We start from the raw sequence: 20,649 nt of genomic DNA, 5'->3' as shown, positions 1-20,649 counted from the left end.
ATTTATATAGATTTAATACCTACACAGAGCCCTATGGTGAGCATTGTTGATGGTACTGAATAGAGTTCAATAGAGAGGAAAAAAACTTTTAAAATGATGGAAGTCATTTGAAAAAATACAATATTCACACAATGTAATATTTTGGCATGCAACTATTGAGGACAAAATGTTTTTAAATCATTTATTAATTTTTAAGGTAATGTTTCCTATGTAACAAAAATAAAATTGTGTATTAACAGATAGTTTACTCAAAGGAAAGGAAGCCAGCAATAATAAAAAGTGACCCTTGGGTGAACATTTGAATTGAAATTTCATATTTAATATTTCCTAAGGAGCACAGGATATTAGAATCTCCAGAAACAGACCTCTGTCCAAAGCTGCTAAATACCTAGTTCTAAATATTTCTCTTTGCCCGAACTGTACCACATTATGTAAGACTTGGAAGGCTAGCTGGAGAGAACAAGCCTATTAAGTGCCTCTGCAATAGTATTCTGTTAGGAAGGTTGGGTGGTTTGTTGGAAATGCCAGTAAGTTTGCTCGGCCCATTCCACGTGTTTCTCTGAGAATTGAAGATGCACTTCCAATGATGGTACCACAAAAGTAAGAGATAATCCAGCAGTTGACTGCTTTTCAATCTTTCATTGCTTCCTAAGATTTGCCATGAATTGTTTCTTCTATTAAAACTTGCTCCCTGGCCCTAGCTGGTTTGGCTCAGTGGATAGAGCACCAGCCTGTGGACTGAAGGGTCAGGCGGTTGATTCCGGTCAAGGGAACATGCCCTGGTTGTAGACTCGATCCCCAGTAGGGGGCATGCAGGAGGCAGCCCAATAATGATTCTCTCTCATCACTGATGTTTCCATCTCTCTCTCCCTCTCCCTTCCTCTCTGAAATAAAAAATAAATAAATTTTTAAAACATGCCCCCTGGGCTATACACACTAATCCAAATAAATTTGGTATGTCAGTAATCCTCTCCTTTGTTATAAAAAATATTATGATATTCACTTTTGTGCATTTTGACCAAGACTGGTATAAGTCTGGAAAACTGCTTCATTCCTGGGTGTTATGAGGAACTAGAGCCCTTACTCCAATCACTGACCATTTGGGACTCTTGGAGAATGTTAAGACTTGTGTGAGTCTCTTTCACTATGTGGACAAGCTGTTAAAGAGCTCAGACTTTTAAAAACTGACCAAACAACTCTAATCACCCTAAAAGTCATTTTCTTTAGGAGTTGTGTTTTTTTTTCCATAGCAGCTTTCCCCCCACCCTATTCTTCTATTAGAAAGATTAAAATTGCTTCTTCCATTTCCTTTTCATTCATTCATTTGATAAATATTTATTAAGGGACTACTCCATGGCAAAAACTGTCTTAAGCACTAAGAATAAAGAAATGACTAGACATCTACTTCTCTCCATGGATCATTATTGTTTTCTGAAATCCCACACACATTCTGGTGCAGAAGAGTTAAGGTGTAGATGCGTAAAACAAAGAGTGCAGAGAAAAGCAGAAAAGAATACAGAATCCTGGAACCAAGCCATGTTCATTCTCTTTAGCCCTTGTATACAAGAAGGTGGAAGGCAGGATGAACTCTATCTCTTGTTCTCATCATGTGTATTCCTAAAGTATACAGTGACCATATTTCCTTGAATAACAACAACAAAATCTGATGATCAATTCTGACAAATATAAACACATATGACAAGTGCCGGGAGCCAGTCCATGCTTGCTGTTCCAAGGGACCTGGCATACATGGCATACTGTTCTTAATATGTTTGCTCACCTTCTTGGCACTATGTGTTTTAACCAAGGTCTCTGAGAAAGGTTGTTTCCCCAGGTAGGGATTTTCCCCTGAAGTTAGGGAGGGAATAAAACCTCTTAACTAAATGCCAGGTGGGTAATTAATCACTTTAACTATGAACAATCATGCTTAAGCTACATAATCTTTACTCCCTGGAATGGAGATAAGAAACGCCCTAACCTTTGAAATAGAGATTGATAGGATTGGAATCAACTGGTATAAATACAGATGTAAGAAGACAGAACCAAGAGAGACAGAAATTGGCACAGAACCTACACAGAACGTTCTCTAGAGACAGAAGAACTTCGCTGGAGAGAACATGGCAAAAGATCTTGGACAGAAACTGGCCTCAGAACCTAGAGACAGAACCTAGCGAGAGAACATAGCAAAAGATCCTGGACTGAACCTGACTACAGAAATTGGCAAGAGAACCTGACTAGAACCTGGTGACTGAACCTGGCTGGAGAACCTGGACAGAACCTGGCTGGAGAACCTAGCGAGGGAACATGGCTACAGAACCTGGCTGGAGAACCTGGAGAACCTGGCTGGAGAACCTAGCAAGAGACCATGGACACAGAACCTGGCTGGAGATCCTAAGCAGAACCCCTCTGGAGATCGAGACCAGAACTTGGCTGGAGATCCTGGCTAGGCTGCTGATCAACTGAACGCTGTCTCCGTGTCATTCCTTCTTCGCCGACTCCGTCTACGCCTTTGGGAACCCCTGGACCCACTGCGGGTGGACCCCAGCAGACAAGAAAGGATTTTATAAACTGGAAAAACTGTCTTGTGGCTGAGCAGCGCTCCCCCTGTGGTAGCGCACTGACCACCAGGGGGCAGCTCCTGCATTGAGTGTCTGCCCCCTGGTGGTCAGTGCACGTCATAGGAACCAGTTGTTCCGCCGTTCAGTTGATTTGCATATTACCCTTTTATTATATAGGATTATTCTTTCCATAGGAATAAAAAGACTAGTCAAGTATACCCTTTTTACTTTCACAGAACCCATTTCCACTGAAAGCAAGTGGTTAATTTCCCAGAGTGTGCATATGGCTCATGCTCTATGTATAACTGCATCATTAGCATTCTCTTTTTTTTTGAGATCCAATAATATCACTATGATTTTTATTTAATTTTTCTAAAGAACCTTTGTAATAATATTTTTAAAAGAACTACTATAGTGTTTGCTGTGTGGGATGGGAAGATTTTGGAGACCTTGCCTTCTAAATCAGCCTTAGAAAACAATTTCCACAGTTCTTGTCCTATTGCTTTGTAAGTCATGAGAAGAAAGAAAATTTAAGTGTGAGACAAAAGAACAAAGCAGTCTTTTCATACTCCTTTGAGTTTAAGATTTGAAATTTTACTTGATGTTTTCTTCAAAACCAAAATCAGTTGTGTTAGGTTTTGTCTTAACAATGACTTCATTATTTTTATAAAAATAACATATGCTCACTATTTTTTAAAATCAAACAATACATAAAAGTACCAAAGAAGAGAGAGGCAAATAACCTAAAATTATACTACCTAGAAAGAAACACAGCTCTCTGTGCACATATACAGAGAGAAAGATAGATAGATAGATGGATGGAAGGAAAGATGAAAGGAAGAAAGAAAGGAAGGAAAACTATTTTATAATCCCAGTCCCTGGAATAGTGTCTGGCTCATATTAGGTACTCAATAAAAATACAGTGAATGAATGGATTAGATTGTATAATTTTTTTTCAGGAGCCATACTGCCCAGATTAGAATCTCTTATCTACCACTTGTTATCTGTTTAACCTTGAAAAGGTACTTAAGATCTCTGTATTTCAGTTATCTCACCTATAAGATGGGGGTAATAATAACAATCACCTCATCAAGGACATTCTCAAGTGAAACTGGATTGTGTGTGTGTGCGCACATGCACGTATGTGTAGTAATGAAATATACAATGTCTATTAGTAGAATTTGGTGCAGCCACCTTGATTCATGTTGAAGTACCAGCAGTTTCGTCATTGCTTCTGCACCATCAGTGAACATGTCAACATAATGAAAATGGCAAATAATTTAGCTTTAGCATTATGAAAATAGTTTTGACTATCTGTATATTTTAAGAACCAATGCTCCAAATCCCCTCTTGCCAAAATGGAGTCTATATGCCAGAATTCTTGGATATTTTTAAGAATATCACCCTTCTTTCTATACAACTACTTATGGAAGTGGGTGAATCTTTTGTTTCTTTTTGAAGCCACTACTTTTAGAAGCTTATGCATGAGGCTTAGTGCTCTCTTTATTTGGTGGCTGCTTGAATCCATGGCTGCTTTTTTTTCCCCCTTCATTTTATTATTGAACTAGAGGCCCAGTACACAAAAATTTGTGCACTCGGGGGGAGAGGGGTCCCTCAGCCCGGCCTGTGCCCTCTCGCAGTCTGGGACCCCTCGGGAGATAACGACCTGCTGGCTTAGGCCTGCTCCCAGGTGGCAGAGGGCAGGCCCAATCCCTAGGTGCAGCCCCTGGTCGGGCTCAGAGCAGGGCTGATTGGGGAGTTGGGGCGGCACCCACTGTTATGCACAGAGCTGGGCGGATCGGGAGGTTATGATGCCACCCTCAGTCACGCTCAGGGTAGGGCCAATTGGGGGGTTGGGGCACCGCCCTCTGTCACACTCAAGGCAGGGTCAATGGGGAGGTTGCGGCGCCACCCCCTGCCATGCACAGAGCAGGGCCAATCAGGGGGTTGGGGAGCTCCCCACTGTCACGCACAGAGCAGGGCCGATCAGGGGGTTGGGGAGCTCCCCCCTGTCACGCACAGAGCAGGGCCGATCAGGGGGTTGAGGAGCTCCCCCCTGTCACTCACAGAATAGGGCCGATAGGGGAGTTGGGGCACTGCACCCTGTCACACTCAGGGCAGGGCTGATGGGGAGGTTATGGCTCTACCCCATAACACACAGGGCAGGGCCCATTGGGGGGGTTGGGGCACCACACCCTGTCACACACAGAGCCACAGGGCAATCAGCAGGTTGGGGAGCTCCCCCGTATCAGGCACAGAGCAGGGCTGATCAGGGGGTTGGGGCGCCTTCCCCTGTCATGAACAGATCAGGGCGGATAGGGAGGTTGTGGCCCCGCCCCCTGTCACACACAGAGCCGCAGGGCAATCAGGGGGTTTGGGCGCTGCCCCCTGTCATGCTGATCCTGGTGCCGGGAGGCCTCGTGGCTCCACTGATCCCAGTGCTGGGAGGCATATTACCCTTTTACTATATAGGATAGAGGCCTGGTGCACGGGTGGGGGCTGGCTGGTTTGCCCTGAAGGGTGTCCTGGATAAGGGTGGGGATCCCGCTTGGGTCCCTGGCCAGCCTGGGTGAGGGGCTGATGGCTGTTTGCAGCTGGTCACACCCCCTTCAGGGCGGGGGTCCCCACTGGGGTGCCTGGCCAGTCTGGGTGAGGGGCTGAGGGCTGTTTTCAGGCTGGCAGGTGACTGAAGCTTCCAACCGCTCCTTGTTTTCTTTTTTTTTAAATTCTGGGCCAGCTTTAGCTCTGAGGCTTGGCTCCAGCTCTGAGGCCTCTGCTGCTGAAAGAAGGTATCTGGTTTGTTTGGGTTCTATAATCAAAACACTGTTTCAACTCCAGCTCTGAGATCCCGGCTAGCTGAAAGCAAGTTTCTGGGGTTTTGTTTAGCTTCTATATTTGTAACAATGTTTCAAACTGCAAGCTCAGAGGCCGGCAAGGCAGGTGGGAAACGTTGGCTTCCTCTGTCACTGAAGCAAGCAAGCCTCATGTTTGCTTCAAGCTGCCTGGCTGACGGCCGCCATCTTGGCTGGCAGTTAATTTGCATATCACCCTGATTAGCCAATGGGAAGGTAGCGGACATATGGCTAATTACCATGTTTCTCTTTTATTAGATAGGATGAGATTCTGTGGCTGAACTATATTCAACCACCTTCACCCATAAGTGCATTTGGGTTTTTTAATTAATTAAAAATCACTGCATTGTTTTTTTTACTATTAAAGTTGGCGGTTTTCTTTCATTTTGCAGCATTTTGTATTTAGTCAGAGGAACAGAAGCACTATGACTGTTATGGGATAAGAGACTCATTCAGAATTATGGGGAAAGCTGGGGAAGTGAAGGTCTGGTTAAGAAGTTGGAGGGTCAAAGATGAAGTTACTAATCAGTCAACTTGAGAATGCCAAGTATGTCCAGCCACCAAAGTAAGAATATGAAGGGGGAATTTGTGTAGATGTCTATGAAAAACTGTTGCCTCTGAATAAACTACAACCTCTGTGGCTTCACAGCCAAGTATCTGGATGTAGATCAAGGCCATTGCTGGTCAAAATCCCAGTAATCAGGAAGAAACACCAGATGAGGAGCAGGAGAGGTAGATGACATGCTTGTTCTTGCCAGGCACTCTTCTGTCTCTGAATCTGCCTGTGAAAAGAGCTTTAGATGGTTCTGGCCACTGCTCTGTTTCCACCTTCCAAATATTGAGCAAGTCCCTGTCTTGATCAATTCCAACCTGGAAGCATTCAAGGAAGGGGATCCTTAAGAATGGAATTCCCAGCTTAGCTATACTGACTAAAAACCACCAGTGTCCAATGGCATGTATTGTCTTCTTTTAGAGGTATAAATATTAGACTTATCAAATAATTTTTTAGATAAAATATATAAAAGAAAGCTAGAGAATTTTGTCACTACTTTGCTAAAAATGTAATTTTGAAAAAAATTAGAAGAAAATCCCATTAATTTATATAATTTGTTATATCCATATAGGCTACATAGTGTTGAATGATTCTTTTTTCAAAACAGATTAAAATTCTTACAATTATAGTCACATGAAAGTTATCCTTAGTGTACTCACTATAGACCTATTTATTTAGTGTCAGAGCATGTACTGTATTTCAGGGTCTCCTGAATGTCACTGAAATGCTCTTTAAAAATAACTTTATTGAGGAATATTTTACATATTATATAATTCTGCCATTTCAAATGTACAAGTCAATAATTTACCAAGTTGTATAATCATCACCATAAATCCACTTTAAAATATTTTTCTTATACCAATTAGATTCCCATGTGCCCACCTACTCTTAATCTATCACCATCCCCTCTCCCAGGATATTCTTAGTCAACTATTTGTCTCCATAAATTTTTTGGGGTTTGATCTTTTTACTATATTATGCTGTCTGATAAAAACAATTTTGTTTTCTATATTTTTACAAATAACACTAACATGAATTTAACATCTTTTCTAGGGTAAGAGTAATATTACCAAAAACAATTGTATTTATTTTTTGAAACTGTGTTACAAATGAAAATATGTCTTCATTCCTGATCTAATCCTGGTCAATGAAGTATGAGAAAATTTTTTCATACAACCATTTTCAGTAGTATATTCCGAACTGATACAATACCCAACTGAATGACTGTTTATTATTAAGATAAAAAACTATTTCACTTCATTTTCATTCAGTATTATTTTGTATTAGTTTCATATATACTGGAAAGTGGTTAGATAACCATTTACTTTACAGATAGGTCCCTCTGATGCTTCAAGTACCCACCTGGCCCCATAAAGAGTTATCACAAAATTATTGATTATATTTCATATGCTGTAATCTACATCTTTGTGACTATTCTGTAACTACTAATTTGTACTGCTTTATCCCTTCAGCTTTCTTTCTCAACCCCCTCTGACAACTGTCAGTCTGTTCTCTGTCTATGAGTCTGTTTCTGTTTTGTTCATTTTGTTCTTTAGATTCCACCTGTAAGTGAAATTATATGATGAAAACTTTCCTTTATTAGGATTCATTTATTTCTATAAAAATCATATTTTTCTAAATAAAATCAATGCATGCTTTATTTCAAGGTACAATTTATTCTCTATTTTGTTAGAAAAATAATTAGCAACACATGAAAATAAATATATATATATATATCATATCTGAGTTGAAATGTCATTATTAGAAATAACAGATTTAGCATCTATTACACCAGAGAATGGAAAAACTTATCCAATATTCTCAAGAACAACACACTTAAATTCAAAATTCCCACCGTATTTCTTATAGCCTTGATGCTTGTGCTCATGGGCTCAGATAAAATTTTAAAAAGTATGAACTGAAAATATGAGAATATGATTTTCCATAAATAAAAAATAATTTAAATGTGCAGTGCTATATTCATTTTAGGAGGTTATATTTTGGCCATAAGATCAATGTAGAATAAAAATTCATGCTGAAACTTATTTTTATCAGATTATTTATCAGAATGGTTCATCATTTGCAATAGATGTCATCTGAAAAGCATCAGAATATATTACAGGTATTTGAAAAGATAAAACTTTGTTTTCAATTCTATTCAGCTATAAATTGGCTTTAGGGAACTTCTATTATTCCTTCAACTGAACTTGAATTCTTTTCTCTACTTCTCTGCATCGCTAACACTATAAAATAAAATCCATTTACCCACAAAATTATATAATATTTGTATTATAAGGAGGCTTACAGGTTATATGTGCTTTGCTACTCAAAGTGTGGTCCAGGAGCCTCAGGATCATTTGAAAGCTTTTAGTAAGTGCAGAGTCTCACCACAGACATGCTGAATCAGAATCTGCATTTGCACAGAACGAAAGTTTTTAATTTTAATGACGTCTAATTTATAAACTTTCCTTTTATGGATCATGCTCTTTGCCAAGCCCTTGATCTCAAAGGTTTTATCCTACGTTTTTAATAAAAGTTTTATAGTTTTACATTTAAGCCTATGATCCATTTTGAGTAAATTTTTGAATAAAGTATGAAACTTAGTTCTAGGTTAATTTTTTTGCTTATGGATATCCAATTGCTCCAGCACCATTTGTTTAAAAGGCTACCTTTTCTCTATTGAATTGTTTTTGCACCTTTGTTAAAAAGCAGTTGGGCATATATGTGTGGGTCTACCACTCCTGGGTTCTCTTTTCTATTCTATTGATCTATGATCTACCCCCTCCACCAATAACACAGTCTTGATTATTGTAGCTAAACTGAAGTTAGGTAGACTTATTACTCCCACTATACCCATTTGGGGGAACTAATTATTCTTGAATAGAAATTTTAGAATAATCATGTGAATATATGCAAAAAAAAATTTTGATGGGATTTTAATAGGAATTACATTAAACTCATATATCAATTTGGGGAGGACATCTTTACTATGTCGGGTCTTTCAGTCCATGTACATGATGTTTCTCCATTTATTCAGATCTTTCATTTCTTTCATAAATGATATTGTACCCAGCATATAAGTACTATACAGGTTTGTTAGACTAATACCTAAGTATTTCACTTTTTAAGCGATTATAAATGGTACGGTATTTTCAATTGTGATGTCCATATGTTAACTGCTATATAGAAATACAAATGACTCTGGAAGTTTAACTTATAGACAACTTTTACTAGCTCATTTATTAATTCTAGGAGTTTGTGTAAATTCCTTGGGATTTTATACTATGAACAATCATATCATCTGTAAGTATTATTAACAGTTTTAGTTCTTCCTTTCTGATATGTGTTCCTTTAATTTCCTTTTCTTGATTTATTTCACTGTCTAGAACTTCCAGCACTATGCTGACTAGGAGTGGTAAGAACTGACATCCTTGCCTTGCTCTTGATCCTAAGTGAAAGGAGTGTCTCACCATTAAGGATAATGTTAGTGGTTAGCATCCTTATAGATGCTCTTTATCAAGATGAGGTACTTACTCTCTATTCCTAGTGTTCTTTCATAATAAATGGATGTTGAATTTTGTCAAATAGTTCTTCTGCATCGATTCATATAATTATGTGATTTTTCTTCTTCAGCCTATTAATATGGTGGATCACATCAACTTACTTCTGAATATAGAAACTAGCCTTGTAGTTCTGGAATAAACCCAACATAGTCATAGAGTATAATTCTTGTTATTGACTGCTGAATACCATTTGCAAATATTTGTTAAGGATATCTGCATCTATATTGAGAAAGGTAATGAAGTCTACAGCTATAACTGTGAATTTGACCACTTCTTTATTTCTCTTTTGCAGTCTGCTTTACATGTTTTGCCGCTCTGTTGTTTGACATATACACAGAATTACTGTCTTCTTGGTAGATAGATTCTTTTATCATTATATAATAATCTTTCCTGTCTCTAGTAATTTTCTTTGCTCTGTAGTCTAATTTATCTGATGTTAATATAGCCATTTTTGCTTTATTTGATTGATGCTTTCATGCTATATCTTTTTCCATCCTTTTACTTTCAGCCTGCCTCTATCATTACATTGGAAGAGAGTTCTGTGTAGACAGTATATAGTCAGGTCATGTTTTAATCCACTCCAGTAATCATTGGCTTTTATTTTGTATATTTAGACAATTAGAATAAAATAGGGCAGAGGAATATGCTGCCTGAATAGTACGTGAAGATTTTAAAAGTAACATTACATTACCTATATCCTCCTAAGCTCCTTATATCAACTACTGCTAGTAGACACTAGCACTGAAAATCTCAAAAACGTCATGGATTCCTCTCTCACCTCCCAATAATAGCTATTACTTATGGAGCACTTTGTGTGAAGCACTCAACTAATCATTTAACATGTATGAGCTCATTTATTCTTCCTATTTTGCAAGTGACATAACTGAAGCTTGGAGAGGTAAGGATTACAGGGATAGGGGCTCAACTGAGTTCAAAGGCAGGTAGGTGTATGTGACTCTATAGCAGTACTTCACTCTCTTGTTCCCATAGGACTTTGCAGGTTCTAGGTAGATTAGGAGAGTGAGGTGTTATTCATATTTTATCTGCCAACACTATGACTTGAAGTAAGAGCAGAACAGCTAAGAGCAGATTATCCTTGATTTGGATTTGACTATGACATTTACTAACTTGAGTTATCTCCCTATGACTCAATTATGTCATCTACAATATTGGGATGAGGAGTGTTTCTATTTTATATGGTTGATGTGAAAAGTATATAAGAAAATGTACAGGGTGGGGCAAACATAGGTTTATTAAACGTTTAAATGAAGGTGACAGTATGATACAGGAATATTTGGGAGTTGAATATATGAAAATAAAATTCCAAAAGTAAATTATTAAAAATCTAGTGAATTGTTTATTTCACAAAGTTCTTGTTCTCCCTGCTATTTTTTAAGTGTTCCTGTCTCTTATCTCCCAAACCACCTTAGATGGTCAACATGACTTATTACTCAAAGTACTGTACTTTTACATGCCTAAGTTACCCAAATCATCTAGAGATAATCTGTATGATCTTAATTTATATTAAAATTGTCAGTCTCTTGAATTGCTCATGAGTTAATAACAGAATTCTAGTTTCCAGGGCAGAAAATCCATGATCCACTCTTGGCTAAGGCAGATTTCTTTTTCTTTTTTTATTAAATATATTTTATTTATTTTTTTACAGAAAGGAAGGGAGAGGGACAGAGAGTTAGAAACATCGATGAGAGAGAAACATCGATCAGCTGCCTCCTGCACACTCCCTACTGGGTATGTGCCCACAATCAAGGTACATGCCCTTGGCCGGAATCGAACCTGGGATTCTTGAGTCCGCAGGCCGACACTCTATCCACTGAACAAAACCGGTTAGGGCTAAGGCAGATTTCTTATAAAGTGACAGCATGATGCAGTGGAAAGAGCACTTAACTTGGAGTTAAGAAACTTGAGACCTGGTACCAGTCCTGATATTATTACCTACTACAGGCCCGGTGCACGAATTCATGCACAGGGGAGGGAGGGCTCTCAGCCTGGCCTGCGCTCTCTTGCAGCAACCCTGGCTTGCAGGGATCAGGCCTAAACTGGCAGTCAAACATCTCCCGAAGGATGTAGCAGTGTGCCAAGCAGCACATGGCCAGGGAGGAGCCCGAGCCAGTGCTGGGCACCGCTTGCGTTCATCCTGGCCTGCTGTACCTTCTACCATTGCTCAGTAGGAAGAGGCTCCTGCCGCTGCAGCTGTGCTCGCCACCCATGAGCCCAGCTCCTGGCTGAGCAACGCTCCCTCTGTGGGAGAGCACTGACCACCAGGGGGAAGCTCCTGCATTGAGTGTCTTCCCCCTGGTGGTCAGTGCATGTCATAGCAACTGGTTGACCGGTCGTTTCGGTTGTTCGGTTGTAACAGCCGCTTAGTCTTTTATATGTATAGATGTGACCCTGCGCAAGCAGTTCCCATCCAGGGCTGTCAGTTCTCCCAATATCAAATGAGAAACTAAAACTGCATGATCTCTGGTGATTGCTAGGATCCTATGTGTTATCCCAATATGTTTTTCTTGAATGATTTAGATAATCAACAGCATACTTCATCATGTTAGGAGAAAATTTTGGAGCAACTCTTTTATATTGTAATTTCACTCTGAATTCACCTGGAGGCTTAAAGTGAAGAAGAAAAAAGATTCAATATACCCAAGGCCAGTCAGTCTGAATCAATTATCAGAGCAGATTATTTGTGCTAATGTGTTTACATGGCATGCTTTCTCCTCCTGAAGCATTTCTGAGATTTAGAGACTGCTTTTCATTTTCAAACAAAAAAGCTTCCAGCCACCTACACTCAGGAATACAACAATAATGGATTGTCATTATTCCCAACAGTTTATGCTAATTCATTGACTTTCAAGTGGAAAGAAAGCAAAGAGTACTAAATGAGAAGTTTTATGTTCTCTGAAGCTATCATTTTTTTATCATGCACTAAACTTTTGCACACAATTCAGTCCCCTAATATTCTATTTTATTTTTCTTAAAAAATAGGTTTTTATATGTTCTTCTGATGTACTTGTAACTATTATCATTTAATGCATAGCACTGTTAAAATATAAAAAATGAATTTTAAGCAGCAACATTTTTAAAATATTATCTTATTTTTTATGCTTTAGGAAGTTAAAATATGGAATCTAAAAAGCCTACAAAGTCATTGTTTCAGATTCATTGTCATGCACACATTTATTCACCTAACTAAATACATATTCTTAAATTATATTTTTATTGCCTTTTTTTTGGAAAGAAAATGGAAGGGAGAGGGACAGAGATAGAAACATCGATGAGAGAGAAAAATCAATATAGATGGCTGCCTCCTGCATGCCCCCTACTGGAACTCGAGCCTGCAACCAAGGCATGTGCCCTGACCAGGAGTGGAACTGGTCATTCTTGGTGCATGGGTTGACATTCAACCATTGAGCCACACCTTCCAGGCTAACACATATTTTTAAGGGGTTGCCACATGCCAGCCACTGTGATAGATAGCAGAAAAAATACAGAGCAACAAGGAATCTTCCTTTAAGGAGATTTCAGTCTGTGTGGATTTAACAGAAATGCCACAATTCTAATCTCCAGAAGAAAATGGGCAGTTATCAAACTCTGTAAAATGTCTATTTACATATGTGTTTTAGTAATATTTTGCATGAGACATTACATTAGTTTCCTGGGGCAACCATAACAAATCACCACAAACTTAGATAGCTTAAAACATCAGAAAGCTATTGACTCACATTTCTGGAGGTCAGAAGTCTAAAATCAAGGTGTAGGCAGGGCCTTACTCCTCTGAGGCTTTAAGAGAGGATCCTTTCTTCTTGGTTTATGACAGCGTAACTCCAACTGCTGTCTCCTTTCCATGTCCATCTTCCCAGTGTCAGTCTATGTCCAATTTTCTCTTTCCTTAAAAGAAGAGGAATCACTGAAATTAGGGTTCACCCTAATCCAGTATGACTTTATCTTAATTTGATTATATCTGTAAAGACCTTATTTCCAAATGAGGTCATACTCACAGGCTGTAGGTGGAGATGAACTTTGGAGGGGACACTGTTCACCTCAGTACAAAGATAAAAATAAACTAAACCAATATTAATGGTTTTTTATATTATCTCCTTCTTACAAATAATGTTAATTTTCTCATTAGGTTTTATTGCTTTTTACTTTTGGTCTTTTTTTGAAATTGTTCTTGAACTTTATCAATGGTTTGCAAATCTATAGGCTACATTGCAGCTTGTGACTCAAGTACTATAATTATTTTTTTTTTGAAATGGAATTCTCTGTTTATTTTAACTTAATGTTAACATTGACAGCTTCTTAGACTCAAATGTTTATAACACTTTTTCAATAAAATAAGTGCGGAGAATCTAATAGAGACCCTGGCCACTGTGAAGGTGCTATAAATTTTTGCCTGGCTAGGGCCGGAGGACCTTTTTCCTTTCTGATAATTATTTTTCTCCATCTGGTTTGTCTCCTTTCTCCTAACCTAAAAATAGCACAAACCCAAATATAGAATGTTCACAAACCCCAAATGCAAAACAAATCCCAAACACAGCACAAATCCCAAAAGCAACACAAACACCAAACTGACTACCAAACTGAACTCTGAGGTTGACTACCATCATAGGCAACCCACACTCATTACTCTACCCCTGTATCTTGATGACCTCTAGTAATATTTTATATTCTCTGCCCCCTCTATTACCTAACCAATTTCCATAAGCAAAGTCATCAGCAGGAGCATATAATTTATATATATATATATATATATATATATATATATATATATATATATGCCAAAGCGACCATTATGGTGGAATGACTGGAATGACCAGTCGCTATGATGCACACTGAGCAGGCAGGCAGGCGAGCAGTTAGGGGCAAGCGGTCCCAGATTGCGAGAGGGATGTCCGACTGCTGGGTGTCTGACTGCAGGGATCAGGCCTAAGCTGGCAGTCGGACACCCTCCGAGGGGTCCCGGATTGCAAGAGGATGCAGGCTGGGCTGAGGGACCGCCCTCTCCTATGCACAAGTTTCGTGCACCAGGCCTCTAGTAAAATATAAATGTTGAAATCCTTCCCCATCTACTTCAAGAAAAAAGTTTTTTCAAACCTTTTCCTATGCCTACAATATGTATATGTGTATGCCTCTGTATCTATCTTTTTTATGCCTGTAAACATATAATTTACTGGATTCATTTCTGGTAGGTGTTTTTCTACAAGAAAACTGGATCATACTATTAATATTATTTTACAATTTACTTTTATAACTTAAAATGGTATTTTTACTCATCTGTAAACATTGAGCTCTGCTCTGGGAAGGATTCTTAAGCCTCCTTTTCCCTCCCTCCACCTCGGTTAAGTGCTATTATTCCACATTCTCACAATTTTTCAGCTTGGATCTACTGTAGCATGAATCACAGGAAAATGTAATTGTTTACGAGCTTCATTATTTCTGTATTCTATGGGCTCTTAAGACCTGAAAGCCTTTTCATTCTTGCTACAGGCCTACCAGCTAGCCCAGTGCTAGCACTTAATAGTAATTGAATGTCTGTTCTCACAGCTTCTGATTTCTCTCCATTTTAGCCCTCCCTCCATATCCTGAAAGAGATGGAAAATTCTGCTGATTTTACTCAAATTCTGTCAGGTCCCTCCCTGAATCTCTATCCCTATTCCTACTCCCTTAGTCCAAGCTCCTATTTTCCCTCCACTAACGCAATGTTTCTCTAACTTAAATAATAGTCTCTTTTAAAGGAAACATTTTTTATGAACTTGTTGAATCAAATTCTTGATTTTGATTAAAGACATACAAACAACATTTGGCATAAACCTTACACTAATACTTCTTACATAAATCTAAAACCAAAACAACTTAAACATTACTTTCATAACCAATAAAATTAAAACTACTGAATTAGCCTTAAGTGAATGTACTATTTTGCTAAAACTAACTTGCCAATTTTGGATTAATAGTATAAAGATATATGCTCAGAACTGTTTCTATATAATCTGTCTCGGTGTTTTTACTTTTATGACTCTCAAATGGAGACCATCATTTTAAATAAGAATGTTTCAATATTTGCAGAAAAATATATGTATATTTCATATTCATGTTACTAGTGTGTTACATGTACATATATATACACAATGTGTCAGCACATATATTCAGCTATTATAAACATGCATGAAAGAAAAAAGATGTCACAAAATAATTTTGATAAAAAAGATGTAGTGTGCTATTTCAGAATAATGAGACTTCATGCTTAGCAAAACTCTGGCACTATGCAACTCTCAAATATCAATTTTAATGAGCTGTCATTTGATAACTCAGTAAAGCTTGTTTGTTCGTTTAAAGATAAGGTTAGCAAGGGAGAGTTACTAAAATGTGCATTATGTGGATGTATAAAACCAGACACACACAAAAATTATTTATCACATTTGCTTTTATATTAACTGCTCATCAGTGATTCAAGTTGATATATGGTATAAAGACATGTTATGCTGTTGATGCTCTAACAAGTGTGCTTTAGAAATAGATGTGCCAATACTGCTGGCACTGGTAACTCAGTTTTCTCATCACATTTTTCTTTTTTTCTTTTTAAATATATTTTTATTGACTTCAGAGAGGAAAGGAAAGGGAGAGAGAGAGAAAAACATCAATGATGACAGAAAATCATTGATTGGCTACCTCCTGCAGACCCCCTCCTGGGGATGGAACCTGCAACCTGAAGATGTGCCCTAACTGGGAATCGAACCCTGACCTCCTAGTTCATAGGACAACATTCAACCACTGAGCCACAGTGGCTGGGCACATTTTTCTTTTTTTAAATATAATAATCCATAGGACTCTGTTTATGCAACATTCTATATCAAAGAGAAAACTTACAAATAATTTTTTAAGTTCTGATGTAGGGTTTTTTTATCTTCTTCCAATAAATTGTAATGTAAGGAAGTTCAGCTTTCAGGTTACTAGCTTTCAGAATAAAGAAGGCTGTGCGGGGTATTTATAATTCACATTATTAAATGACAGTCAGATTTTCTGATTATATAAATGTCTGTCAATTTTGATTTAAAAAAAAAAACACACAGAAATTTCTGACTTTGATAACAAAGGTTTTCTCAGGATGGAAAACCTTTAAGTTGGCCCTTTAATTTATGACTTATTACTCCGAAAGAATGTCTTTTAAAACTGTAAATTTAAAACTATAAATCTTTTCTTTCTTTTTAAATATATTTTATTGATTTTTTACAGAGAGGAAGGGAGAGAGATAGAGAGCCAGAAACATTGATGAGAGAGAAACATCAATCAGCTGCCTCCTGCACACCCTCCACCGGGGATGTGCCCGCAACCAAGGCACATGCCCTTGACTGAAATGGAACCTGGGACTCTTCACTCTGCAGACCGACGCTCTAACCACTGAACAACCAGCCAGGGCATCTCTTTTTTCTTTTTTTAATGTTTATGTATTGATTGATTTTAGAGAGAAAGAGGAAAAGGAGAGTGAGAGAGAAATATCAATTTATTGTTCCATTTATTTATACACATTCATTAGTTGCTTCTTGTATGTGCCCCGACCGGGAATCCAACCCACAACCTTGGAATTTTAGGACTGTGCTTTAAGAAACTGAGCTACCTAGCCAGGGCCTAAATCTTTTCTTGATTCTTAATATCCATTTCAAATACCACCCTATATGAAATCTTCTACCAGATGTTGTCATGCCTTACTTAAACCCACAAAACTTGGTTCCTATCTCTAATAGACACTTAAAGTTTTATTTTGTTTCTTCACATCTATCTCACCCAATTACCTGTGAAGTCTTTGAATCAAGTATAGTAAATCTTTATATAGAGGCCCAGTGCATGAAATCCCTGCACAGGTAGGGTCCCTAGCGGCTGTTGCCTGCCGGCTGGGGGGGGGGGAGGGCCCTCCCACCAGCCACCTGCCAACACCGCAGTCAGCCCTGCCCCCTGGCTGAACTCCCAGTCAAGGGGACAATTTGCATATTAGGCTTTTATTATATAGGATATGTATTATATGTATAGCTTATAGTATATCTGTACAACCAATTTAAATTCAGGATAGTGCACATAATAGGTACTCGGCAAATGTTTCATGAATGAATGTATAAAAAAATAAATAAAAGTCACTTCTCCTTTGCCAAAAGTTGTTGCCACTCAAACAATTCTCTGGTGCTGCAATGAACCTAAGAATTGTCCCTCTGTCTCTCCTGCTTCAGTCAACATCACACATGTGAAGTTGGTGAAGTTCTTTGCCTCAGCAGAAGGGTAAACTGAGCTTTACAGTGTAAGATTTCAAAGTTTATGAAAGGACAAGGCCCTCAAGTTAGGTTCCCAGGTTCCCTTTTAGGTAAACAGAGCTCAAGATTTCTCCATAGGGAATAACGGAAAGCCTAGTGACATGTCTCACATGTCCTAGACTGTACTTTTCATGGTCCCTAAATGCAAGGAGTGAGGCATGATGGCATGAGGCATCCTCCTGTAAAAATTCTCCAAGTAGGTGAGAATCCAAACTATTCACCAATAGCAGGACCCTGGTCCTGCACTTTCTCTAGCCACTCGTAGGTCCATATACAAAATGCCCATGGCTAACAGGGTGACCCACCATTCTGGTTTCTTTGAAATAGAGAGATTTCCTGGGATACTGGAATTTCAGTGCTAAAACTGGGACAGTCACAGACACACTGGGGAGATAGAGCATCCTAAATTGGCAAAACACCATGAGCCTTCATGCTAATTTCCCTACAGGAAAAAACTCTCTTAAGCCAACACTCTTAACACTCCTCAGTTAGTATCTCCAGGCTTTACAGGGGACACATGTATAAAAGTATAGGTTAACCATCCTATAGCCCCTTCTTTTTGAATGAATAAAGGGTTATGTCATTTCTTTAGTTGCAGTAATGGATCCCAAGCCTCAGCATGCCACAGAATCACCCGGAAGACTTATTTAAAGTACAGATTGGTCAGTGTTTGTTTGTTTTTCTCTCTCTCTCCCTTCTTCCCTTCCACTCTCTCTAAAATTCAATGAAAAAAATATCCTCAAGTGAAGATTAACAAAAAAATCAATTAATTAATTAAATAAAATATAGATTGCTGAGCTCCACCCTCAGAGTTTCTAAGTAAGTAGTTGTGGAATGGAGCTCAAAAATCACATTTCTTACAAGTTACAAGGTGATACTGATGATGCTTGATCTAGAGACCTAGGTTTGAGAACCTCTGCTCTAGTAGTTTGGCATATCTTCTTCTGAGACTAACATGTAATCAAAAACGGAGCCCATTAAAAGAATAAAGGTATGAATCAACAACATAAAGTACAGACTATCATAAAATTTGGTATTATTTTCATTTCTTAATATTTCTCAACGGTGAGTACAATTTTTAAAAGAGCTTAATACACAAAGTTTTAAATATAAAAAGGTTTAAATTTTTAGGCAAGTTTTTGCAGAGATATTGAGGGAGTTCCTGATCACTGGGTTTACTTAAACGATTGTGATTTCTCTGTGGAAAAATAAGCATACTGTAGCACAGTTTCAGTGAAACTTGGTTCCTCTTTTGTGTGCGCAAACCTAACCATTGAAATATTTTTTGTACCTAACCTGAATCATAGTTCTCTCTGGCATTCTAAGGGGGACTGGGGTGCTTTCAATCTATGCAAACCTCTCAATGTTACTGACTATTTAGCAAAAACATAAAAGCAATTCTCGATTATAAATTGCGTTTAATTTTATGCTCATATTCTTCCCTTGAAAACATCTACTGCTGCCCATCAATACACAAATTTTGCTTTCGGCAGTAGAAATATCTCCCATATCCTCAAAGAAAGGTTCCTGACTGCCCTCATTTAGATGTTGTATTTGACCTAGAACAAACTGCATGATGGTGGAATTTAAAGCCCTTATCTGTGAAAGGTTTCTAGGGAAATAGATCTCTATTGGCAAAAAATCACCATTTTGATGAATAAAACGACTTTCTAAATGGCCTAATCTCAGAAACTAGTTTTCAATAATCACCATTTCGTTTTTGTCCCCAGCGTTCCGGTGGTGGCCTTGACATTCCCTTGTGTGCGTTCCAGGGGATGGTGTCTCTCCAGGCCCCTACAGGGAAAACACTATCTCTTTCTACTTATGAGGTAAGCACAGAAGGACAGAAAATAACCCCAGCCTCTAAGAAAATAGAAGTCTATCGATCCAAAAGTGTTGGCCATGAACCAAACTCAGAAGATTCTCCATCCACATTTGCGGACACCAGTGTAAAAATACATTTGGAGGTTCTTGAAATTTGTGATAATGAAGAGGCCTTGGACACTGTGTCGATCATTAGCAACATCAGCCAGTCCTCCACACAGGTCCGATCTCCATCCCTACGCTACTCACGGAAAGAAAACAGATTTGTTTCATGTGACTTGGGAGAAACAGCCTCGTATTCTCTCTTTTTACCCACAAGTAGTCCTGATGGTAACATCAACATCTCCATCCCAGACACCGTTGAAGCACACAGGCAGAACAGTAAAAGGCAGCATCAAGAGAGGGATGGCTACCAAGAGGAAATCCAGTTGTTAAATCAAGCTTACAGGAAGAGAGAGGAAGAAAGCAAGGGTAGCTAGTGACCACTTGGTCTAGTACAGGCAAGAATGGTGCCTCAACTCCACCCCGCTAAACTAACACCTTTGTTCTAAGGCTCTTTGATTTCCTTTTTCATTTGTTGGTTTACATAAGCTTTACAGATATACTAGTTACTTATTTGTACTGCAAACAGCTGGAAATAGTGCAAACATTTAAGTGCTTTTGATGTGTCACTTTAATGATCACACACTGTGGTAATTAAAAGATTTGTTTCTTATCCAATTTCTAAAAATCTTTTCTAAATCAAATCTTGGCCTAGTTTATTAATGTTTTGCCAATGTTTGTCAACATCAGAGTAAACAAAAAATTACTTAAGCTTAATGAGTATACTGTTCCCATGCATGTTTCTACACATAATGTTGGGCTTTAAACTGCAAGGGGGAAAAAGACATTTGGGGAATGAAAGAAATGTAGCAAAACTCTTGAGTTGTGTTGGAAGAGGCTTGCTGAAATGTGATTAGCAAAGCAAGCTTATTACAGGTACAG

General features: G+C 38.4%; 1 protein-coding gene across 1 annotated transcript in view; it reads left to right on the top strand.

Moving 5' to 3' along the window:
- Positions 1-20,144, top strand: part of GPR149 (G protein-coupled receptor 149) — a gene marked incomplete at both ends in the record, with an annotated part of 48,833 nt that extends 28,689 nt beyond the window's left edge. Inside the window, one exon of the mRNA XM_081087061.1 lies at positions 19,572-20,144. Coding sequence (XP_080943187.1) covers positions 19,572-20,144 — 573 coding nt within the window. The remainder of the gene's footprint in view (positions 1-19,571) is intronic.
- Between the last annotated feature and the right edge of the window lie 505 nt (positions 20,145-20,649).

This window comes from Myotis nattereri (genome assembly GCF_964212035.1).
Source record: "Myotis nattereri genome assembly, chromosome: 3".
Classification (NCBI taxonomy): Eukaryota; Metazoa; Chordata; class Mammalia; order Chiroptera; family Vespertilionidae; genus Myotis; species Myotis nattereri.
The sequence above is the reverse complement of the archived record's forward strand: the minus strand, read 5'-3'. Positions and strand labels throughout refer to the sequence as shown.